The sequence below is a fragment of the Leopardus geoffroyi genome, chromosome A1 (assembly GCF_018350155.1).
Source record: "Leopardus geoffroyi isolate Oge1 chromosome A1, O.geoffroyi_Oge1_pat1.0, whole genome shotgun sequence".
NCBI lineage: Eukaryota > Metazoa > Chordata > Mammalia > Carnivora > Felidae > Leopardus > Leopardus geoffroyi.
In genome coordinates, this window is record NC_059326.1 from 212063823 (window position 1) to 212089652 (window position 25830).

The 25830-nt window shown below is 41.6% G+C and overlaps 1 protein-coding gene across 2 annotated transcripts in view; it reads left to right on the forward strand.

Annotated features, from left to right (window-relative positions):
- Positions 1 to 4016: 4016 nt before the first annotated feature.
- Positions 4017 to 25830, forward strand: part of SLC45A2 (solute carrier family 45 member 2) — a 34399-nt gene continuing 12585 nt past the window's right edge. Inside the window, exons 1-3 of one of the 2 annotated variants that reach the window (XM_045440750.1) lie at positions 4017 to 4510; positions 7091 to 7267; positions 22980 to 23305. In XM_045440750.1, coding sequence (XP_045296706.1) covers positions 4126 to 4510; positions 7091 to 7267; positions 22980 to 23305 — 888 coding nt within the window. In that variant the 5' untranslated portion in view covers positions 4017 to 4125. The remainder of the gene's footprint in view (positions 4511 to 7090; positions 7268 to 22979; positions 23306 to 25830) is intronic. The other variant, XM_045440758.1, reaches the window with a different exon arrangement.

Here is a 25830-nt window from a genome sequence, read left to right on the forward strand (position 1 = left end):
CACACACAAGAGAATAATCTAGAGATACATTAAAATACAGATTCCTAGGCCCGACCCTAGAGATTCTAATACAGAGTGTCTAAGGCAAGACTCATGAATTTGCATTTTTGCCAAGCTTCCAGGTGATTATAATGCTCCTGGTTCAAAGACCACACTTTGCCACTGTCCTAATAGATATGAACAAAGTCTTTTCCCCTTTGCTACTGTCATAATAGGTGCTCAAAAAATATCTCTTGAAGGGTTAATGAGGGAAAGAATAAAAGCCAGTTGGCAAAAATCTGTAAATAAGCAGATGGGCTAGCTCAAAATACTGATTTCTGTGATTAATCGATTTTATACCAAATGTTTGAATGAAAAAATTGGTTTCTGTAGTTTATACTTTTTAAAGAATACAGGTATATAAATAAGGCTAATAGATTTTGTTAATGACCCATACTTTTCTTCTGAAGAGTCTAAGACCCTGTATAGAAAATGTACACTTCCTCTTTGGTTCTCTTTTGACAAACTGGAGACTTAGAAATGGGCAAGAGTGTAGGTGAGAAGAAAATAGGAGGCTCTAAGGAGGATGGAGGAGTAGAAGGCAATTGAAGATGGCAAATTCTAGTGAAAGACAGATTATATTCTTGAATACATAGGAATTTTATTCTTGCATGTGTAGTTCAATATACACTGATTTACACTTTTGATCCTACAACGTAGGAAGTGATGGGATGCTACACACTGTATGGCGATGAATCAAATGACATGGAATAAGGTGACTGGTTGCATCCAGGCCTCTGTGCACATTTTAGGCTTCATCAAAGGAGACACAAGTGTCACAGGGGTAGTTGAAGCAGGGGTACAATGAGTTCTCATCTCATTGTACAGATGAGAACACAGGGCTCAGATGGTCTTAAAACCTTCTTAGTTCGTATCTCCCTTTGTGTCTGAGTAACTTTTTCATGGTGCCTCTTGGCCAAAAGAAATATCTAACCATTCCATTTGTAAAGAATTAGGTCCCAACAGCTTAAGTATTTATGCCCTAATAACTAACTGTTTGAGAAAACACACATACATTGAGAGAAAGCACTTTTATTTTTATTTCATTTTTAACACTCTTACTTATAGGTCGTATATGTGTTGGACACTATGCAGCTTCTCATGCCTTGAAATAATATTGGGCACCACTACCCTCATTTTCTGTTCCACATTTATTTTCATACAGTACTTGCTTTTTATTGTGATTGTGGGAAATCCAGCCTCACAGAAGTACGTAATCATTGAAAGGATTGTAGTGCAATCTTAGGTTGAACTACCTCACTGATAGTTCATGGGGTATCTGACAGATGTTGAGTTTCACTCTGTTTACTATCTTCAAAACTTTAAATATCCTGAGGCACCCCTTTGAGGTCACTGTGGTGCCCAGGCCATCTTGGCACACAGTTTGGGAACCACCAGTTTTAAGTGATTTGCCCAGGAAGATACTGGTAGGAAGAGGCAGAACCAGAATTTAAATTTTAATATTCTGACTCCGAGTCTTGCTCTTATACCATTTTTAAGGCCCTTCCTATAAGATTGTGTTCCTCTTGCCACAGGAACTTTTCATTTGAACTCAGGATCCAGCAAGGAAAATATGACCCACTCAGAGTCTTTAAATTAGAGGAAATTTATTCTTACACCATAAACAAAAATAAACTCAAAATGGATTAAAAACCTACACGTGAAACCATAAGATTCCTAGAAGAAAATAGGTAGTAATTTCTTTGACATCAGCTGTAGAAATATTTTACAAGATATGTATCCTCTGGCAAGGAAAACAAAAACAAAATTAAACTATTGATTCTACATCAAAATAAATAGCTTTTGCCCAGCAAAGGAAACCATCGTCAGAACAAAAGGGCAACCAATTGAATGGGAGAAGATATCTGCAGATGATATATCCAATAAAGTGTTAATATCCAAAATATGTAAACAATTTATACAACTCAACACCAAAAAAAGAAATTATCCAATTAAAAATGAGCAGAGGACCTGAATAGACATTTTTCCAAAGAAGATATACAGATGGCAAACAGACACATGGAAAGATCCTCAACATCACTCATCACCAGGGAAACACAAATTAAAACCACATTGAGACAACCACTTTACGGCTGTCAGAATGGCTAAAGTCAAAAACACAACAAATGACAAGTGTTGGAGAAGATGTGGAGAAAAAGGAACTCTCGTGCACTGTTGGTGGGAATGCAAACTGGTGCAGCCACTGAGGAAAACAGGATGGAGTTTCCTCAAAAGAAAAATAGAATTACCTTACGATCCAGTAATTCCACTACTTGGTATTTACACAAAGAAAACAAAAACATTACTTTGAAAAGACATATGCATCCCTATGTTTATTGCAGCATTATTTATTATAGCCAAGATGGATGAAGAAGATTGTGTGTGTGTGTGTGTGTGTGTGTGTGCGCATATGTATGTATATAATGGGATATTACCCATGTGAAACGTGAACTTTTGGAGCACCTGGGTGGCTCAGTCTGTTAAGTGTCTAACTTCGGCTCAGGTCTCGATCTCAACGTTCATGAGTTCAAGCCCCGTGTTTGTAAGTTCAAGCCCCGTGTTGGGCTCTGTGCTGACAGCTCAGAACCTGAGCCTGATTCAGGTTGTGTCTCCCTCTCTCTCTGCCCCTCCCCTGCTTGCCCATACTCTCTCTCTTTCAAAAATAAACAAAAAAAGATGAACTCTTGCCATTTGTGACAACATGGATGGACTTATAGGGTATAGTCCTAAGTGAAAGAGAAAGACAAATACCATGATTTCGCTCCTATGTGGAATTTAAAAAACAAAGCAAAGAAAAAAGAAAAATAAACAACAACAAACCCAGACTCTTAAATACAGAGAACAAACTGGTGGTTGCCAGAGGGGAGGTGGGTGGGGGGATGGGTGAAATATCAATCAATCAATCAACCAGGAAATTTAATATAGGGAATCACACTGGTGACATAAGTGCTGAGAAGCCCAGGGGACAGTGAAGCAACCCAGATATAAACAGCAATGGGAAGCCAGGGCCACTCCTATGGCTGCAGGAACAATGGGGAAGGCAGTGTTACCGGGATCCTGAAGCTAAGTTTGCTTGGTGGAAGCTAGACCCATCGTGGAGATGCAGCCACTACCACAGACAGCTCAGGAAGGAGAAATGGAGGGAGGGAAATATCAGGATCTTCTCTCCTGCCCCCAGTCTTCCCACCAATGCCTTTCATTGGCCAAATCTACCTAGAAGCAAGGGAACCTGGGAAGTGTAGTGTCTTATGATACAGAGCCTGTGAGGAGGAACAGGGAATGGACCTGAGCAAACAGGCTGTTGACTGGTTCTACAGAATTTCGTGTATGCACTTTATTCACTCAGTAATTCCTTTAGCAAATATTTGTTGAGGACCTACTAGGTGCCAGGTATCATGCTACACCTGGGGATTACCATAATGACAGAAATGGACCTGATCACTGCTCTTAAAGGGATCAAAGACTAACAGAAGAAATAGAATAAACACAGAATTATCTAGTTGGAAAATGTGTTAAATGCAATGAAGGGAAATATCACAGTGCTGAGACAGGCTAGAGATTGGAGAAAGGGTGCAGCCTCTCACGGCTGTAAGTCTAGTTAGCTGATTCTTGAGGTGTGTGTGCAGAAACTTGTGTTCAGGAAAATACAGAATATTTATGTCTAGACAAAGTTTAGAAGAAGATATTGATGTATTTATTCATGTTTTGACTTACAACCTGCATAATACAGCTTCATTGTCTCAAAGCTGTGCATGTGATTGTGTGTAAGAGTGTGTGTGTATAGATACATGTGTGTGACAGAAACGGAGAGAACAGAAAGAACAGAGAAGGAAAGATTGCTTTAGACAAACATTCTAAGGAGCCAGAGGGCTCACAGCAGCTAATCTCCCTCATGCTTTCCTGACCCCACCCCCTTCCTTCTCATCATAACTTGTGATCTTAGAAGCATGAAAGAATTTGAGCCCCTCCCCCAGCTTGACCATCTCCGTTGGCTGCTCAGTCAGGCTCCATGTCAAATCCGGCTTGGGGCAGAAACCTGAGGGCCACACAGAAGGTGGTGGGCTTGCAGGCAGTTTCCCTGTGGCCATGGGTGGCAACATCGGGGAGCTTGGCAGTCGCACCTACGAGTCCCTAGCTGACGATGAGCCCTTGGACCCTGAGGAGCCCCCCAAAAGACCCACGGGCAATCTCATCATGCACAGCATGGCCATGCTTGGCCGGGAGTTTTGCTACGCAGTGGAGGCGGCCTACGTGACCCCAGTCCTGCTCAGCGTGGGGCTGCCCAAGAGTCTGTACAGCATGGTGTGGCTCCTCAGCCCCATCCTGGGATTTCTGCTGCAACCCGTGGTGGGATCAGCCAGTGACCACTGCCGGGCCAGGTGGGGCCGGCGGAGACCATACATCCTCACCCTGGTCATCATGATGCTCTTGGGCATGACTCTGTACCTCAACGGGGACGCTGTGGTAGCAGGTCAGTGCACTGCACAGGCGGGCAGGCGGGGGAAAGGGGCCCATTATGCAACTCAATAGGAGTAGATTTCGGATTTCTTTATGTGACATTTCATTGGAAACCGGTTAAACTGATGATCTCTCCTAGGTTAAAATAAACTTCCACCTTGGAAGGACCCAAATTCTGTGGTTGGGGAGTCTTCATTTTTAGGAGCATCAGGATCCATTGCTGTTGTTGTTTCATTGTTGTGAGGATTGCAAAGTAGGAATAATTTTTTATCTGTTTTATCAAATGAAATATTTTTACATATTTATTAATTGCAGTGTTCTTTGAACTTCGGCTTTAGTTGGTACTTTGTTGAATTAACCGTTTGCCAAATGACTCCATAAATACTAATAATAAATTACCTGTATGTCTAAATAAGGGCTAATTTTCTTCATAGCTTTAGGTAGAGTCTTTTAGTGGGTGCAGGGCATCAGCCTGTCAGCTCAAGGGCACAGTTTTGCACTGCAAATGCTGGACCAAAAAACCCCTGATGATGAGCACTTTTTCTTGCCATTAATCAGCCACCAATTAATCAGTAATTGGTGGTAGTACATAAAAAGTACTTCATTTCATTGAATAAAGAATCGTTAAAAATAATACACATTTTTTGGCCATTAACTCTCAGGCTAGCAGAATGGATTATAATGAGGCAGGATAATCAGTTATCATTTGCATGTATTTTTTATTTTATTTATTTATTTTTTAAAATATTTTTTTAATTTAAAAAAAAATTTTTTTTTAACGTTTATTCATTTTTGAGACAGAGAGAGAGAGACAGAGCATGAACGGGGGAGGTTCAGAGAGAGGGAGACACAGAATCTGAAACAGGCTCCAGGCTCTGAGCTGTCAGCACAGAGCCCGATGCGGGGCTCGAACTCACGGACCGCGAGATCATGACCTGAGCCGAAGTCGGCCGCTTAACCGACTGAGCCACCCAGGTGTCCCTTGTATGTATTTTTTAAATAATTTTTTAATGTTTATTTAGTTTTGAGAGAGAGAGAATGTGAGCGGGAAAGGGAAGGGGCAGAGAGAGAGAGAGAGAGAGAGAGACACAGAATCTGAAGCAGGCTCCAGGCTCTGAGCTGTCACCACAGAGCCTGATGTGGGGCTTGAACCCTTGAGCCATGAGATTATGACCTGAGCTGAAGTTGGACACTTAACTGACGAAGCCACCTAGGCACCCATCATTTGTATTATATTTAAAAGCGGGCATAACTACATAAATTTGATTTATTTCTGCAAAGTATTTACAAAAACCCCTGGTAAGTATGGTTTCCCCTAGGGAGGAGTACTAAAGGACCTTGGAGGTAAAAAGTGGAGTATAGGCTTATTTTCCACTTATTTTTATACTGTAGTTTGTTTTTTTAATGTGCATAAGTTACACATTGTTCTCAAGTGAAACTGAAAGCAAGGGAACATTTTTGTTTTCTCTAATAGGAGATAGGGTGAATGAATTCTGACACGTCCACAGAGTGAATATTATTCGGCTGTTAAAAACTGTGCAGTTGCTCTCCGTTAAGTGAAATACAAAGATACGAGGAGAGTTGGTTATAAATGAACGTGTCCAACATGATCCCATTAGTGCTCCTCAAAACGTGGTCCTCAGACCCAGGGCATCAGCATCCGGGGGCTGTTAGAAATGCAAATGCCCAGCCCCACCTCAGACCTACTGGAGAAGACAGAGCCTACTGGAAGACAGAGCCTGATACTCTGTTGTGTTTTTAAAAAAAATTTTTTTTTAATGTTTATTCTTGAAAGAGAGAGAGAGAGAGGGAGAGAGAGTGAGCAGGGGAGGGGCAGAAAGCGAGGGAGACACAGAATCCGAAGCAGGCTCCAGGCTCTGAGCTGCCAGCCCAGAGCCCGACTCAGGGCTTGAACTCATAGACCGTGAGATCATGACCTGAGCCAAAGTCAGACATTTAACTGACTCAGCCACCCAGGCACACCTCTGATTATCTGTTTTAACGAGTTGTCCAAGTGATGATTAAGGATGCTACAGTTGGAGGAGTACTGCATTAGGGCACCTGTATACACCGTTTCCTGTATGTCTGTAAGTGCATAAAGGGATATCTGAAGAATGACCATCAGTAGGGGCTGGGACGAAGCATTTCCCCCAGCTTTTCTACATCACTGAAATGGTTTACGATAAACATGTATAATTTTTTACACAACTTTTTAAAAAGAGATATGACATAACTTGGTGCTTTTTAGTATATTCCCAGGGTTGTGCAACCATCACCACTATCTAATTGCACCACATTTTCATCACCCCAGAAAGAAACCTAGCAACCATTAGCAGTCACTCCACATTCCCTCCCCCTGACCAGGTGTAAGCAACCCCTCGATCTACTTTCTGTCTCTACAGATCTGCCCTTTCTGGCATTCACTTGTGTAATTTTGAAAACCTGAAAAAATGGTAAAGCTATGTTTATTTGGAAAAGCAACACAAAATGAAAGCAAAGGAAGATAATTTGATGACAGGACATTTTATTGGAAACAAAAATGCAAATCATCCTAACTCTGGATTTAGGTGATGTATGTTTATTTCCTTTTTAGCTTTGATTGCTGATCCAAGGAGGAGGCTGATTTGGGCCATAACCATCACCATGATAGGTGTAGTTCTCTTTGATTTTGCTGCTGACTTCATTGATGGGCCCATTAAAGCCTACTTATTTGATGTCTGTTCCCATGAGGATAAGGAGAGGGGCCTCCACTACCATGCCCTCTTCACAGGTAAGGAATGTTCCAGAAAGTCTTTCCTTAAGTTCCCCAGACAGGGAGGCGCTTCCTCTGATGCCATCCAGTGTCTATGCATGTCAGAGTTTTTGAATGAATGGATCTGTTGATGGAATGCTCCCATCACGCGGGCTCTGTGTTTCAGTGCATTTCTCTAGAAAAATCAGCTTGTGACTAGGCTATGGAGTTTTTGCAAAGGAAGTTTACATAAGAGCTTTCTGAAGAGTCATTTGTGGAGACATTTACAACTGCAGTGAAAAGAGGCCTTGTGCACTTTGCTTTTTGGTGTTTTTTTGTTTGTTTTGTTTGTTTGTTTTTTGTTTTTAAATCACTAAGGTGGCATCAGTATTACCTAAGAGCTTGTTAAAAATGCAGCTTCCTGGGCCTCTCTTCCAGTTATTTTGATTCAGTGGGTTTGAGGTGGGGCCCAGAAGTCTACATTTTTAATAAGTATCCTGGATGATTCTGTGGCAAGTGACTTAACCACATTTTAAAACAAAAATAGAGGGGCGCCTGGGTGGCGCAGTCGGTTAAGCGTCCGACTTCAGCCAGGTCACGATCTCGCGGTCCGGGAGTTCGAGCCCCGCGTCAGGCTCTGGGCTGATGGCTCAGAGCCTGGAGCCTGTTTCCGATTCTGTGTCTCCCTCTCTCTCTGCCCCTCCCCCGTTCATGCTCTGTCTCTCTCTGTCCCAAAAATAAATAAACGTTGAAAAAAAAAAATTAAAAAAAAAAAAAAAACAAAAATAGAAACAAACCAAGCAAATGAAAAAATCCCACATGTCCTAGAGATTTCTTAGTTATATAAACAGTTGGCATTTCCTCAACCTCCTGCTTTGAAAAAGGCCATGCCCGAGGGACAAAGTGGGGCTCTCTTCAATTCTTGGGGCTATTGGCAGGCTCCTTTGGTTGCTGTTGAGTCATTCATTTACAGCAATGCTAGCAACGTTCAATATCTATTTATAGAACACCAGTCAGGACTGTTCTAGGACTGGGAAGTGGAGGGGGTCATACATGAAATTACAACATGATCCTGTCCTGGGAGTGTTTTTATATCTAGGGGTGGGGCTCTATCAGTCCACTTTATTTGATGTCTTTATGGCCCAGCCGATATATTTATTTCATATTTTGATATGTTCTTTGTTCATGGCCAGGTAGATCCCATGAGAAGCAGGATCTTGAGTTTTGTTCAGTTTATTTTCCACAGCCAAGAGCAGTGCTTGCCCATTGAAGCCACTGGCTCAATATTCAATGTTTGAGCAAACATCTAGATGGTGAACTCTGGAAGAAAGGGGGCTGCACAGCCAAGAGAGTAGCTCCTCCTTGCTTTAGGGAAGATGGAGGAGCCAGAACCCTGCCCATCTGTCAGTGGCCCCTGACCACACTAGCCTGCAGTAAAAGGTCCCACGAGAGAGATTCAAACTGCATTCTCCTAACTTAAGCCCCATAATTCCTTCTGCTTGATCATAATTTGCTGAAATTAATTACAACAGTGGGAGACTCTTGGGCTTTCCAACCTGACACATTGAGAGTTTTACTGCTCTCAAGTACTGTGGGCAATGTGGCCACCCTTTCCCAGCAACCCCCCCCCCCCCCCCGCCCCGGCTTATGTCCCTGTTAGTCTTGGCTAAACGGTCTCTGCTTTGTTGTCTCGGATATTAGAAGATTGAATTTGGTCCTTGGGGAACTTTTCAAAGGCTAACACATGGTAGTATTTCTATAAATCTGAGAAAATATCTTGACATTTTCTGTCAATATTAGTGTATGGTGGTCTCAGCAAATATGGTATAATTTTCATATTACCTTGGTTCAGGCTCCCACTACATCTTGTCTGAGCTTTAGCACTTTTCCCTTAACTATCTATCTAGCCTCTAATCTCTTCCGATTCCAATTGAACCAAAACACAGCCTCCAGATTTATACTCCTAAAAGCAAACTATGACCAGGGCATTCTCCTGTTCCATCACCTGGAGTGACTCCCATTTGCCTGCTGGGTAGAGAACAAATTCCTAGACAGGATTCAAGACTCCCCATAATCTGTTTCCATCCTACTCTTCAAGCTTTACTTCTCATTACTTCCTCCACATTTTCTGTCCTTTGAATAATTTCCCAACATGCTCCTAGGGGCAGAGGCCAGCTCTGTTTTACTCGCTGCATCCATCACACCTTCAATACAGCCTGGCACATCATACGTGCTCAAAATAAATATTAATGGGACAAACAAAAGAGGCTGTCCTTTCTGTTCCAACTTCTGGGTCTTTCCTCATGCCCAAATTCCCTTACCCCTTTCTCCCTTTGGAAATCAAAGCTGCATGGAAACTTTCCACCCCCTTCCCAGGGAGAAGACCCCCTCTCTTCTAAATTGCAGTCAAACAACTTCTAACTTGGTCAGGGACCCCACACAAAAATTGATCAAAGCAAAATATCAAGTAGATGAACATAGAGGTATGAATGAGGTGGGTAACTTCAGCAGGAAGAGATGGTAAGATAACAGTTCATCTCATACATATCCTGAACTTCATTGCCCTTGGGGCCCGTGTCATCTGCTTGAGCTGCCATAAGAGAATACCACAGATTGGGTGCTTAAACAACAGAAATTATGCTCTCACACTTCTGAAGGCTGGAAGTCCAAGAACAAGGTGACAGCAGGCTTGGTTTCTGGTGAGACCTCTCTTCTTGGTCTGTACCTGGCCATCTTCTCACTCTGTCCTCACACAGCCTTTCCTCTGTGCATGCATTCCTGATGTCTCTTCCTCTTCTTACAAGGACACCAGTCCTATTGGTTATGGCCCCACCCTATGACCTCATGTAACCTTAATTACCTCCTTACAGTCCTTATCTCCAAATATAGTCACATTGGGGCCTAGGACTTTGACATATGTCTCTTTTAAGGTAGAAAGCAAAGCTTTCCTAAAACTCACACAGACTTTTGCTTGTTTCTCATTGGACAGAATTAGGCCACAGAATTAGGATATTGGGAAAGTGAGGGTTTAGGGCAGGGGTGGGAGAGCAGATCCTCTCTATTTGGGTTCTATTTGCCAGGAGGAAAGGGTAATTATTTTCAAATAGGCCAAAGCTGGTAGATATCACATAGAATATAAGCACGATTGAGTATTAGCCTAATGAGAAAAATTAAAGACCAAGACTATTGCAAGAAAGAGCTTTCAAAGCCCAATCTATTAAGGAATAATTGACAGGTAATTATATTTTAAAGTTATACTTCAGTTCACAATTTTACCTGACCACATTTATTATAGTACTGTTCACAGTCTTCCCTGTATTATAATTAAGTGTGTATTTATCTTTCTCTTTTACAAGATTTTGTAAAATACAAGATTTGTAAAAACATGAGTGTTTTCTTCCCCATGGCTTCTAACCTGTTGCATCATTGACAGCAGGTACTTAGAAATGTTAGTTACATAAAAGGAGACTTTTATAACCCTTAAGTTTCATGCAGTTTTACATCAGGTTGAACTGCGTGGCAAATTGCATCAATCAGATGAATATGCTCATTTAATCACCTTGCTTTGTCTCCTGACCAACACTGAACTCTGAATCCCAGACAACTGTCTCCAGTTATAGGGGGACCCCTGAGAGTGTGTGGATAGCTCAAAGCAAGTTTTTTTTTCCTATTAGAAAAATTAGCTTAAAACATCTTCCTCTTCTAAAACAGTAAAGTCTCACCTCATTTAAAACTTAGATTCTAGAAGTCCATGCCTAAGTGATAATCACAGAGAGTCTACATTATTCATGAATATCTCTCAGATCACACATAAAGCACAGTATACCTTTTTGCCTTGTTTGTATGCACAGACCTGCATAGTGACGGATATACATATAAATATATCTGCAGAAACATCTGCTCTTTAATGTTTACTGCTGGACATGGGCTCAAAAAAAGAGGTAGAAGATAGGGTCACCTGTATTATTTAGAATGTTTTTCTTTTCTCTCTCCTCCCCTCCCCCCTTTTTTTTTTCTGAGAGAGAAAGAGAGAGTGGGCAGGGGAAGGGAAGAGGGAGAGGAAGGGAAAGAATCTTAAGCAGGCTCCACACTCATCGCATAGCCGGACATGGAGCTTGATCTCACGACTGTGAGACCATGACCTGAGCTGAAATCAACAGTCAAATGCTGAACCGACTGAGCCACCCAGGTGTCCCAACTCCCCTTCTTTTCAAAGTGTGAATAGTAACTGTCAATGCTCAGTTAAAGATGAATGTGTGACCCCACCATAGTGTCCTTGCTCTGAACGGAAGACCACATTGGAAAATGGAGTGAAAAATAACAGTACATTATCATACTTCTCTGTCTTTGCATACAGGCCAGATCTCCTGAATGTACATGAACCTGGCAAAGAGATATCTAAAGCATACTCCTTGCATCAGGCATTTTATGATAAAGGCCTGTTCAGTGTCAGAGCCCGTTTTGATTTTCGTTCACCCAAGGAATTCAATCATCTGAGTAAATTGAAATCCTTCTTATTTATTTCAGAGCTATTTATTTCATTTTAGCCTAGGCCCAACAATTCCAAGTGCTTTGCAAAAAATGTCAAAGGGTTTCTTGCCAAAATATTTCCCAGCATATTTCTGACTTCTTTTTTTTTTTTTTTTTTTTTTTTTTTTTTTAAGAAAAGACTCTACTGACTCCCAGGGGAACATTTTAGTTCCCAGCTTCTTCTCTCTCTTATATTTAAAGGTAACTAAACCTACTCTCTCTCCATCCCTGACATATGTGGTGTATTTCATAGATACACCCTTGTCTTGCTACCCCATGCCTTCACCTCCGGGTGCATCTGGGCCTGCAGAACTCACATTCACGAGTAAAGAATTCCTTCTTTGTGCCAGAATGCTTCTAACTGAGCACAAACCTGCTAAGTTGAACCTAAGGCCTTGCTACCATTAGCAGTTGGCTCTATCCAGCAGGGGGTGGCCAGGGCAAAGCATGATGGGAAAGGTTGTCCCGTTTCAAATCCTGGCCCCTTTTCTTAACTGCTGCATGCCTTTAGTATTTCTGAACTTTTGTTTCCTCACAGGGTTGTGAATCTTCACACAATGTTAGTTATTAATATCCTGCCAAATGCCCAGAGCAAGGAATCATTTAAAAGGATCAAACACCAAATGTCTGTGTTTAGTTCATTTTTTTCTGTTTCCACTGGGCTTGTAGAACCCATCAAAGTTTTTTTGTGGTGACTCGGAGAGGAACTTGCCCCCAGGTACATCATTGCAAGAAGATCGGGTAGCTTGTGGAGCACAACCTCTTTTAATTTTTCTAGCTTTTTAATATCTCAGGTTACAAATGTTCTGGTTAAGAGTAATTAAAGACTAAGAAAAGACTATTAAAAATGAAGTTTAGACATGGGCTCCTATGAGCAAATCTTTCACACAAGTGGAAAAGATGCTGTGTTTCATGTTAAAGTCTGTTTGAATGGTTTCTCCTTGAGTAATTGCCGCATGAATGGTTTTCTTGTGTCAACTGGGTTCCCTTTGAAGTTTCTGTCACTCGTGGACTTTCACATCTCCTCAGTCACTTAGCTTAGGAAGGATGTGGCTAGAGAGTAAGCCAAGGACACAGGAATTTCAGCTTTGTGGGCAACATGGATGATTCAGAGCAAAACAATTAATGTCTCCAAATTGCCATTTCTTTTCTATTCAAGTGTGAGCAACATACGTCTCAAAGAATCTCAAAGGCAGATTAAAGAAACATCTGAGGGGATTTTTCCTTGGCTCTGTCCTCTCCTTGAAAGCTCTTCCCCCAGATACCAAATCAACTTGGCTCATTGGCAAGTTGGTCACATGACCCCTCCTCTGTGATGTGTTTATCATTATGTGACTATATTATTTATTCATTTGTTTATTGTGTATATTATGCTTCTGTACCTGACCTATATAAGCTTCCTGAGAGCAGGAACATTATCTTTCCTATTCGTTGCTATAGCAACAGTCTTTAGAATATCCCTGGAAGATGCTCAAGAACTATTGGTGGGACAAATATTGTATTTTAGCATCCTCATTGTACCTTTGAGGAAGCTGTGTTACTAAGAGGTAAAGTGATTAGTGCAAGGTCACACAGCTAGGTAGCAGTAGACTAGAGCAGGGGCAAAAGCCCTACCAACCTACCAACCAACTAAATCATCAGCCAACTAAAAATATGGTTTATGTTTTTGTCCAGGCTCCCCTAAAAGCTGACCCCAGAGAAAGTTTGTATGCAGAGTTTACTTGGGAAAGGATTCCAGAGAGTGAGAATGAGGGAGTGGTGGAGTAGAACAGACCAAAGAATACAAGAAGCATTGCAGAGTTGGCCTTTGCTCTAGGTGACTGTCCATCTCACCAAGCCCCTCTTAGGAGCCTAATGTAGTTCATCTCAGAACTTTCTCTTTGAGGGGATCAAGAAGGGGGATTAATCCATTGGCTCTAGTCTCTACTGGCCAACGGTGGTCCCATGGGTGTGAACCTCACTTGTGTGAGTGCTGACCCCGACCTGAGTGTAGGTCCAGATGCACCTGAAAAAAGGTGGTCAAAACTGGTTTGGAACTGGCCACTGCAGTAGCTGTTGGAGAAAGGGGGGGTTGCTGAGAAGACCGGCTGTATTGTACATGGGCTGTCCCTTTCAGTTCATGACATCTAGTCCTGAGCTTATTCTCTCTAGCATAAGTGCTTCATGCTACTCAGTCGACATTGGAAGGGTTAAAGCATTTTGCAAAGTTCTCAGTGATTTATAGTAAAATGAACACTTATAGTACTTACAGTAAAATGAGCTGTTGCAACCCAGAACTAAAATATTAATTCTGCAGAGTTAAAGAAAACTCAGGGTAATCACAAACGGCTCCAGACCCCGGCCAATTAATTACTTGACCTTGCAGTCATTTCTAATCCTTAAGAAAAGAAACAAGAGTCAGGATTTATGTGTCATGTCAGGAAATGAGAAGTTTCAGGAATCTTATCTGAACTACAGTAGCAACGGTTATGCATATGCTCAAATCAAGAAATTTGCTTCTGGGAAAATGGTGAGATAATTAAAGTGAATATACCTTTATGTGAGCCTTATTGCATTAGACATACTAGTACATATCAGTAGCTTTCAGCACAAACACAAATTGCATTTGACCTCTGGCAAACACACTACTCCAGTTCTCTGCATTTATTTGTTTAATTGTGGAGAAGAATATGATTTTGGCACTGCTTTACTGCAAATATTTTTGCCTACAGCATAGCTTATGCCCAATAATGGAAAGCGTTGGATAAATCTTTATGTCGCAAATGGGTGGGATCCTAAACCCCAAACTTAATTTAATTGCTCCTTTGTTGAGCCCCATCACCACAGGATGGTGGAAATTTAGTCTCAGTTTGGAATGTTCTCCCATCCCTTTACCCAAAGGTTGCATCGAAGTCCTGGGGACTTAGAGTGCAAGGGCTTGAGGGCATAGAGTCCCTGGGTTTCAATGTCATCTGTTCACCCTGGCATTTCCTGAGATGTCCATTGTCCCACCACATCTCGGCCAAGCTGAAGTGGTCACAATGGAGTCATCTCTTCTCATCTGTAAGGCCCCTGCAGAACCACAGGGTTCTCAGCCCCCTCTGCCATTCTGCTCTTCCCACACCAGGCCAGGGTGAGGTGAACTCTGGGAGCTGCAAACTCTGTGTTTTGCTTTCCTCCTCTCTAAAATAGAGATAAAAATACAGCTGATCAATTATTCGTGGGTTGTTACTTGCAAATCCGCTCACTAAAATTTCTCTGTAACATCAAAAGCAATACTGTTAGCTCATTGCCAGTCATTTGCAAACAAGTGCAGAGTGTAGGAGGGCAATTTGAATCACCCACAGCCTCATGCCCAGTTGAGGTAGGTCCAGGTAGCACTCTGCCTTCTTGTTTGGTTTTCATTCTGTAAACAATTGTCCTTTAGTGGTGTATTTGGTACCAAATTGTTAGCATTTGTGTGTGTGTGTGTGTGTGTGTGTGTGTGTGTGTGTGTGATTTCATTGCTTAAGATGGTCCCCGATGTAGTGCTCAAGTGCCGTCCGGGCTTCAAAAGTGCAGGAACATTGTGATGTGCCTTGTGGAGAAAATATGTGTGTTAAGTTTTGTTCAGGCATGAGTTATGGTTCTGTTGCCCATGGGCTCAGTGCTAATGAAGCAACGATATATACTAAATATCTTTAAATGGAAGCACACCGTGTGCATAAATGGAAAAGCACTGTGTTGTTCACTTGTTGAAGATGTGACTAGAAGTTTGCAGTAACTTAGCCCCGTATTTCTCCTCAGAGGAGTCATTTGCTACTTGCTAATTCAGTGTTTGGGGTGACTTTCAAGAACACAGCTACCACTAATAATAAGAATATATTGCAGGGCCACCTGGGTGACTCAGTTGATTGAGTGTCCAACTCTTGATCTTAGCTCTGGTCATGATCTCATCATTGGAGAGATTGAGCTCCGTGTCGGGCTCTGTGCTGACAACGCAGAGCCTGCTTGGGATGCTCTCTCTCCCTCTCTCTCTCTGCCCCTCCCCTGCTTTCTCTCTCTCTCTCTCTCTCTCTCTCTCTCTCTCAAAATAAATAAATAAATAAACTTTAAAAAATAATATGCTGCAGTACTTTCCTGAAAGGTTGTTGTGAGGATTGGATGAGCCAATATATGTTAAGCACTTGGAATAGAGACTGACACGGTAAACACTTCTATCTAGACCCACCACAAGCCATTTCTTCCTCGAGGTCTTATTGCCTCCCTGGGGTCTACCCAAGGCATGAGGCGTTGGTCCCTTCTGTTCTGGGATGCCCCTAGACATTTGGGGGTGGTTCTACCTACACCCGCCCCCACCTCCCACCCACCCCCAATACCAGCTAGACCCTAGGAAAGAGGAGCAGAACCACTGCCTTAGGAATTCACTGGTATATGTGCACCCAGCATGAATGCCTTGCTCTTAAATCCCATTTTCTACTGAATCTTCCTTCTATGTGTTTGGAGCCTAAGGGCTTTTGAAACTCAGAAGCAAGAAGACACATTCTTGTTTCTGTGCTTTCCGTTTTCATGTCCTTCCCCCAAAGCAATGAGGTATTGTGGCTCAGCTTGAATGTGAAGAAGGGCCCAAAGGGACAAAGATATAAGGAAATACCCCAGGACCACAGGTAGTGGTGGGTGGATGGAAACAGTGGTCAACACTTTAAATGTTATCTCACCATCTTTTAGGAGAAAAGTTGCCTTGTGAATCTAAAGAAATGTCAAGCTGCTTGTGTCTTCTCTCTTTGACCAGAGTATATGTGTCTGTTTGATTTTCCTTGTACTTTCAGCGTCCAAGAGGGCAGTTCACGTTTGTCTTATTCATTGCTGTGTCCCCAGTGCTTAGCACAGTTCTTGGAGAGTAGATGCTCCATCAATTTTTATTGATAAACAAATAGGTCCGAGGAGACACACACACACACACACACACACACACACACAGTAACTGGTACTTACGGTAATTCTCCAGGATTAGTGTGTATATATTGGGGGAAGGTAGGAACCATATACCTAATTAAACACTTTCATGGCTATTTTCTTAGCATATAGAATAGAGTCAAAATCACTCTCTCGTGAACACCATGGAATTGGGGGGGGGAGGTTAGTCTGATCTCTTGCTGAAGTGAAGTAGCTGGCAGCACACTGTTAGCTCTCTTGACTTAAGCTATTTTTTTTAATTTTTTTTTCAACGTTTATTTATTTTTGGGACAGAGAGAGACAGAGCATGAACGGGAGAGGGGCAGAGAGAGAGGCAGACACAGAATCAGAAACAGGCTCCAGGCTCTGAGCCATCAGCCCAGAGCCTGACGCGGGGCTCGAACTCACGGACCGCGAGATCGTGACCTGGCTGAAGTCGGACGCTTAACCGACTGCGCCACCCAGGCGCCCCTTGACTTAAGCTATTTTGTCAGCAGAGTGTGGATTGTTAAGCCACACCCCTGAAGCAGAGAGACAGCTACAGGTACATAGCAGATGTGGAGTTTGTCTCAGATAGATTCTCTAGAACTGAAACTCCCCGAATTACCCATTTTACCTATTATAGTTGCAAACTAAAGAAAAACAACCCTATTTCAGTGTGTTTGGATTTCTTCCAGGATGAGCCATTGTTGGAATTACATCGTAAGTTATGAAATGCAACATCTATCTGTCAAGCCGTTCGTTCTTCTGAGGTTGGTTATGGTCTGAGTTTGCAGCATGGCCTGGCTATGTGAAGGAGCCAGCTAGATCATTTATGGGCTCTTCTTTGTAAAGGCCTGTTATCTGACATCAGCAGATGTCCTGTGGATGTTTCAGCTTATGGTCTGGCCAATAGCCTGATGATTAATTCCAGGGCCCCAATGAGAGTGATGTTGGAAGAGAGATAAATGCAGTCTGGATGTAGATGTGGGAGTTGTTATTGGCCTTTGTTGCAGCTAAGATGATGGGGCTTTGTCTTGAGACTATCTCTGAAGATAAAATCCTTAGCTTAAGCAAAAGCAGCAGAAAAGAAAGCCTTCCATGAATTCCTACAGCCCTCTGCTGGCCCTTATCATATCGGAGGGTGTGAATAGATAAAATTTAAATGTTTCCATCCAGAGTTTTAATATGGTGTCTATGGAATAATTACCCAATGGCCCACTATTCCTTCACAGGGCATATTCTGTTGTAACATTTACAACATCCCCCAATAGCTTTGGGAAAAACAAAACAGTTTTGCCTGTTTTGTTTTCCTCCCCTCCCTAAGAGGATTGGAAATTCTCCAAGGTCCTTGAAGCAGGTGTCAAAATTTTGCTTGACCAATTCGTGAGGGAACTGACAGGAAAGACATAAAGAACAGTTCCCCCAAGTTCTTGCACAGTGTGTATGTGTGTGTGTGTGTGTGTACATGTGTGTGTGTGTGATTAGCAAAAGAAAAAGTGGTAGGTTAGATATAAATCTGATTAGCCTTCTACAAGTCAGTAAAACTATAAGTCCTCTGTAATACTTTTGTTACAAGTATGTTTGTAACTTGTCTATTAGGCTATAAAAACATAATACAAATCATAGAACCCTAATAATGTCTGCAAATTAACCTCAACTTTATAGAACTACACATCATTGTGCCTTGTCAGTTTTAGACTGTTGGTCAAATATCCTGTAACAACAAAGAACTGTTGTTACAATTTCCCAAGAATGTCAGATAAGGGTGGACCAGGTTGGTTGGAAACTGCTCAAAAGAATCCGGGATCTCAGGCCGTACCCTTGAAGCTTTAAAATCAGAATCTGTGCTATAGATTGAATGACTCCATGTATACACTGAAAACCTAATACCCGATGTGATGTTATCAGGAGGTGGAGTGATTAGGTCATGAGGCCTCATTCATGGAATTAGAGCTCTTAAAAAAGAGCCCCGATAGAGTTACCTTACCACTTATGCCAAGTGGGATCGCAGTAAGAAGACAGCCATCAACAAGAAGCATTGCATCACCAGACACCCAGTCTGCGGACGCCACAGTTGTAAACTTCCCAAACAACAAAAGTGTGAGAAGGAAATCTCTGCTGCTCATAAACCACACAGCTTCTGGTATTTTTGTGATAGCAGCCCAAACAGACCAAGACAATCTGCAATTTAATAAGACATCCGTGTGATCCAGGCACACCTTAAAGTTTAAGAAGCATGGCTCTAGACTGATACTTTGTAAATCAGGCACTTGCCACTGTTACTTTTTCCAGGTTTGGGATACATCTTTTTTCCACAATACTTGCCGCTCTCTGCCACACTGGGTCAGCGCTAGGCCCAAGTCAGCCCCCAGAATGATCCCTGGATTCTAATCACTGGGCCTCGATGACCAAGTCCTTGCAGCCAGCCCTACGCAGCTTGTCACCCGAAGGCAGTAACTGTCTTCTCCCACTTATGGGGAAGGGTTTGGAATTAGGGTTTCTGTAGCAAGTCTACAGGGCACTCATTTTTGGGCCCTTGTTCTGCCACTGTATGTGCTAATCATTTACATAGTGTTGTCGTGTTAGCCCTCACAAAACTCATACATGGAGGCCTCACGACCCCCACTTCTCAGAGAAGTGCCCAAGATCACATGACTAGAAAGCACACAGATGCAAACTGAAATCAGGGAAAATTCCAAACCCCTTCTCTCCATGCTGTCTCTGGTCACTTAACCACTGTAGCCTGTGGCTTTCAGATCGAATTCAACCAGATGAATTCCAAACATCCTCCCACCTCTAAAATCTTTGAATCCATTAATATATTGAACTCTTATGAACTTCATTGCTAATTAAGAGGAATCCTATAAAAATTATTAATAATCAAAAATAATCAATAAAGATATTTGGGGTGTCTGAGTGGCTCAGTTGGTTAGGCATGTTTTTTGGCTCAGGTCATGATCTCACAGTTCATGAGTTCAAGCCCCACGTCAGGCTCTGTGCTGGAAGCTTAGAGCCTGGAGCCCACTTTGAGTTCTGTGTCTCCCTCTCTTTCTCTGCCCCTCCCCTGCTTACACTCTGTCTCTCTCTCACTCAAAAATAAATAAACATTAAAAAAAATTTTTTTAAATAAAAAAAATCAACATCATCTTGGTACCAGTAGCTAAGCCCTGGTTATTAACAAATAAACTCTTCGAGACTCCTCTATCATATTTGAATACCCAGGTCACAGTTTTAGCATCATTTATTACTGTTTTTTTATACTGTAATTTATTTTTTATTTATTTTTTATTTTTTAAATTTATTGTCAAGTTAGCTAACATACAGTATATACAGGGTGCTCTTGGTTTTAGGGGTAGATTCCTGTGATTCATGGCTTACATACAACACCCAGTGCTCATCCCAACAAGTGACCTCCTCAACTACAGGGTTTTTTTTTTTTTTTTAAGTAGCTGTTTACTGGGGCATCTGGGTGGCTCAGTCAGTTGAGTGTCCAACTTCAGCTCAGGTCATGATCTCACAATTTGTGGGTTGGAACTCCACATCAGGCTTTGTGCTGAGAGCACGGAGTCTGCTTGGGATTCTCTGTCTCCCTCTCTTTCTGTCCTTGTCCTGCTCACACTCTCTTTCTCAAAAATGAATAAACATTTAAAAAAAAATTAGAGTAGTTGTTTACTTACCTGCTTCTCCCACTTGGAACTTCCTTCTGGGGAAAAGGGGACGGGGAGCAGTGTCTTATTTAGATCCATATCCCCAGAAACTAAGAGCTTTTCACATATATTCAGTGCTCACTAATATCTATTGAAGTACACTAAGCCAGCAGACATAAAAAGAGATTAGGAAACCCTCCAATTGCAGGACTTGATAATTCTAGTTAATATCTAATATCAATCCATTATTAGATTTATACCCATACATTTATATTCATAAAATAAAACCACCATTCTATTGCACGTGGAAGGTTTATTTCACACGTAAATTCTTTTATTTTTTTTAGTTCATTTATTTTGAGAGAATAAGCACACACATGTGAGTGGGGAGGGGCAGAGAGAGAGAGAGAGAGAGAGAGAGAATCCCAAGCAGGCTCCATGCAGCCAGAGCCCAATGTGGGGCTCAAAGTCAAAAACTGTGAGATCATGACCTGAGCTGAAACCCAGAGTCAGATGCTTAACCCACTGAGCCACCCAAGTGCCCCCCATATAAATTCTTTTAAATAGGCAGGGGTCTTTTGCTCTGAATTTTCTTTGTTCAGTGGAATGGTAAGTGTGAAGGAAAGAGGCATAAATGACAGGATAATTAAATGACAAATGACAACCGTTGACCTGGCTATAAATTATAAGTAGTTTCAAAAAAGGAATGTGTAAGTTTTTCATAGAATTAATTAAGGTCAGGGCTTTTCAACTGGAGGAATTTTGCCCCTTTTGGGACATTAGGCACTGTCTAGAGCCATGTTCGGTTGTCATCGCTCGTGGAGAAGTCGTTGCTGGCATCTAGTAGGTAGAGGCCAGAGATGCTGCTAAACATCTTATAACGCATAGAACAGTCCTTCACAATGAAGAATCCTTCAGCCCAAAATGTCAGCAGTGCCAGAATTGGGAAATCCTGATTTGGATAGGCCCGCAAATAGTGCTGGGAATTTAGTACATCTTTATTGGTTGATTGCTTGGCTCAGCACATGACCTCTGAAACCAATGGCATCTCCATGATTGGATAAGGAGAGTCGTTGTCTGATAGTGATCCAGAGGCACCACTTGTCCCAGAACTGCCCTCTGAATCATAAGTATGGCTGGCTCAAGGGCCTCTCCTTCTTCTCAAAGCCTGGGACCTACCATCTAGGACAGGTCACTATATGTGTCATTTGTATATTTATGTATTTTCCCATCACCCATAACTAGACCATATATTCCTGTTGGCAGGAGACGTAAGTTTAACTTTTTCACATCCATTTGTCACAGTTTCCCATAATTCTGTCTTATAATGCTTTGACACTCAGGGCATGACAATGATGCTTTATTTTTGGGAATCATTGGTTGAACAGTTGGTCATCTGTAAATACCCTCTGTAGTAAATTGCAAGTAACCATAATGTAGACTGACGAGAATCACCCATTCTCCCACCATTTGGGATAAATTAGGAGTCATGGCATTTGACATTCAGATTTGTGTTCCTGGAGTCAGGATTTATATTAGGTGTTCAGGGTTAGAGAAAGAGAATTCCTTAAGTTCCGTTTTCTTCCTTGATTCCCTGGTTTATGAGGATATTGTCTTTATCTGGGAAATAAAATGGAGACTTCACTCACACAAGAAAAACAAAACCAAAAACAAAACTTTTCTGTCCAGGTAGATATTTGTGTTTGGTGAGACATGATGGGAGGTTGACATTTAAAGGTGTCTGACAGGTTGATCAGCCTACACAAGTTCGTGGCTCAGGTAGGAGGTGTGTTGGGCATTCATCTCCTCACATCCCTGGGTACCCTCCCACCTCTGGGGGGTGCCCCTCTCTCATCCCTGCATTATCAGGATCACTGATGCCTCCACAATGAACAAATACAGTGTCCTGCTTAGGTGAGGGGCACTTGTATTTTAAAATCCAAAGAGAATGAATCACTGCTAATGGGATTTCAATTATTATACCATTAAGGCAGGATAGATTTGGGGGAGTCCTTTCTCAGTGTTCCTCAAATCACACTGTCTTCGGCAAAAGCAGGTAAAACAAGCAACAGAAAGACAGGGACCTGAAAGGTCCAGGTCCTGTGACATGACAATACGATTTTTAAAAATTCATATTTCAACTTGTGTTATTTGTTCTGTGGCTATCAACTAGGAACAAGTTCCTTTAGCTTCTAATAAAGGAATGAAGACAGAGTGCAAAGGTGTTTCGTCTTTGCAAACTTGTGTCGTGCTAGAAGCTTATTAATAGATAAACAACATTACAAATAATTTTATTGCAACCAGAGGTTGGTTTTCTCTGGGGCTATTTAAGGGCAGGAATTTTAGTTCCAAAGCAGTTTAGAGACTACAGCTTGCAAGGCCACGGGACTTCTGTTGGTGTCAATATTCGTTTCTGGCACCGGTCCATTTTACTCTTTTATTATCAACCCCATATTATGAGTGAGAAAGTCCAAAATCACAGCAAGTACATGCCAGAACCAAGCCTTGAACGCATGTTTCCCGGTTGCAGATGTCTTGGCTTGCTGCTGTGTTAACTCTCCATCATAACCAGGCTCTGCTGGCTTCAGGGAGCTTTCCCACTGAAGGGGAGGGCCTGGGCACCATGGAAAGAGAAGGCAGTTTGCTAAATATGCTAATGCAGCTTTCTTGCTTTCCAGGTTTTGGAGGTACGCTGGGTTACCTTTTGGGTGCCATCGACTGGGCCCATCTGGAGCTAGGAAGAGTGCTGGGCACAGAATTCCAGGTCATGTTCTTCTTCTCCGCCTTGGTGCTCACTTTGTGTTTTACTATTCATCTCTGTAGTATCCCTGAAGCCCCACTTAAAGATGTTATAAAGGACATTTCCCCACAGCAAGCCCCCCAGGAGTTTCCATTGTCAGCAGACAAAATGTACCAGTATGGGTCTATTGAGAAAGCTAAAAATGGTTATGTAAACCCGGAGCTGGCAATGCATGGGGAAAAACCCCCAAATCCTGCTGAACAGGTAAGATGCAAATTCTCTTTTCTTCACTCAGGAAAAATATCCTTGTTCTTACCCTTCTTATTTTGTTTATTATTCTTGGTTTTGTTTGCTTTTTTGATATGAAAATTTGATGTGAAGTCTAATTGAATTCTCCCAGTCTCCTATAGCTCTTATCCCTTTGAATTAAAATTTGCACCTCAAAAAAAAAATTGTGTGCGTTTTCCTCTGGTTTTCCTCTTACTCTTTTCAGAGCATCAAACTAGGGAAGATGAAGCCAGTTCCAAAATGTTAGACCATAAGAGAAGCCTGGAACCACCTTCGGGCCTTAAGAAATATCTTTACTTCTTAGATTGGGATTATAAATTTGTTCTTCCAAATGATAGCATCCCTGGGTTGGTAACTGGGCTGGGCATGTTTAATTCGTGTCTAATGAACTGATTTGAAAAAAAATTTTTAGGCCATTTTCAGTGAACTAGTCAGTGAATTAATTAGCTTAGAATTTATGGAAAATTCTACTAAATTACAGAGAAATTAGGTTAGGAGGAAATGGTCAGAGAGAAGAGGCTAGGGCTATGTTGACCAATATTTTGGCTATTCGTCCCATAAGGCTATTTAAGTTTAAATTCATTAAAATGAAAAAAATTAAAATGTCAGTTCCTTGGTTGCCTTAGCCACATTTCCAAGGCTTAATAGCCCCTTGGGGCTAGGAGCTACAGTACAAAGCAGTGCAGGTATGGAACATTTCCATCATTGTAGAAAGTTCTGTTGGACAACACTGACACACAGCTGCATGCTCCTTCAAGCTGACTTTGATGGCAATACTTCAGGGATGGAAGTGCAGAGGATTTCCTCACTGGCAAAGAGGTTGTGAAAGACCGGGGTTTAAATTTTGATTCCTCTAGCTGGCTGACCTGTTTTATTCATTCAACAACCATCAGGCATTTGCTATAAAGAGCCTAAAGATTAAAAGTGCAAATGTTCAGATCCTGCCTCTACCAGCTCTGGAATGCATGACCTTGGGCATTTACATTTCTGTAAAATGAGAAAGTGATTCTGTCTACCTTTAAGTATTTTGTGCAGATTACATGAGAGAATCCATACAATGTTACTTAGAGCGGTTCCTACCACATAGTGAGGTGTTTGGTAGAGGTGCCTATTATGAGCCTGGCAGAATGCTGAGCAGTCCAGACACAAATAGGGAACAGACTTCATCTGTGCTCTAACAGAACTTTCAAACAAGCTCAGTGAATCTCATCTCTATGAGCTTGACTTCTCTTGTTGGGTTGTCTTCTCTATATTCTAGGGTTATTGGGATGTTCAACTAAGATGAAGCAGGGAACGGTGCTTTTCAAGCTTTATATAAGTCTATAAGCATATCACAGTCAGTATTCACTCAACAAACTACTTTGGGTACGGAGTATGTACAAAGCTCTCTACCAGGTATTTAGGGATCATAAAATTGACTAATGTCCCATTCCTATGCTCAAGAACTTAGACAGCCCTACCAGGGGGCATAATAAGCCAATACTTATTTTCCAATACTTACTACCAATACTTATTTTCCAAGGTAGAATATACTTACTTTACAAAATGAGGGTGGCTGTGCAGTTTGATAACTGGGATTATTATTTTTTTAATGGCAAGAAGCCTAAATTATTTCAGGATTCAAACTAGATCCCATAAAATCTATCTGCAATTCCTCCATGCCAGCATTGCTTACTTCAGCATTTCAATAGTCTCCTTTTGAGACTAGGAAGCTCTCTTCCCAATATTGCCTTTCTCATGTATAAATTCACCACCACCCAATCTCCGGCTGACAAAGGAGCACAATACATGCAGTAGAGGAACTCCTCAGGGCTCAAAACCATTGAAAGGGCTTCACCAAGGGAGCTGATGAGTCAGGGAATAAGATGCCAGCTGAATTTTCATTCTGAGTTAAAATACCCAAAGGGCTTTGAATATTCACATTCCCAGCTTTTACAGAAATAGTAGGCACAATTTGAAAGCTCATATTTATTTTTGGATGGAAGAAAATGTTAGATTAACAATGAAAGTAGAATGAAAATTATGTATAAGGCAGAAGCCTAAATTAATATTTGGAGTGAGGATGAATACTTGCTGGCCACATTCACTTTTTAAAATTCTGCGTTTTTGGAAAGAAAACAGGGAAAGTAAAAATAAATCACGTAGTCTGAGGCATGAAACCCAGGCTTTTTATTTTATCTTATTTATTTTATATTTTAATTTCTTCAGTAACCTCTATACCCAATAGGAGGCTTGAACCTACAACCCTGAGATCAAGAGTCACATGCTCTACCAACTAAGCCAGCCAGGCACCCCTTTATCTTCCTGTGGCTACTAAAAAGTAACAATCCTGCACTGAGTTTCTTTTACAGTAAACATTTATTTTAACAGTTACCATATTTTACATGCAAAAACAGTTATTTTTTTCTAATTCCAAAGGAATGCCTATACTTTTTAAATACTGATTAAGTGCAGTTGTCCCCAGTTAACTGCGGTTTCACTTTCCACGTTTCGGTTACCTG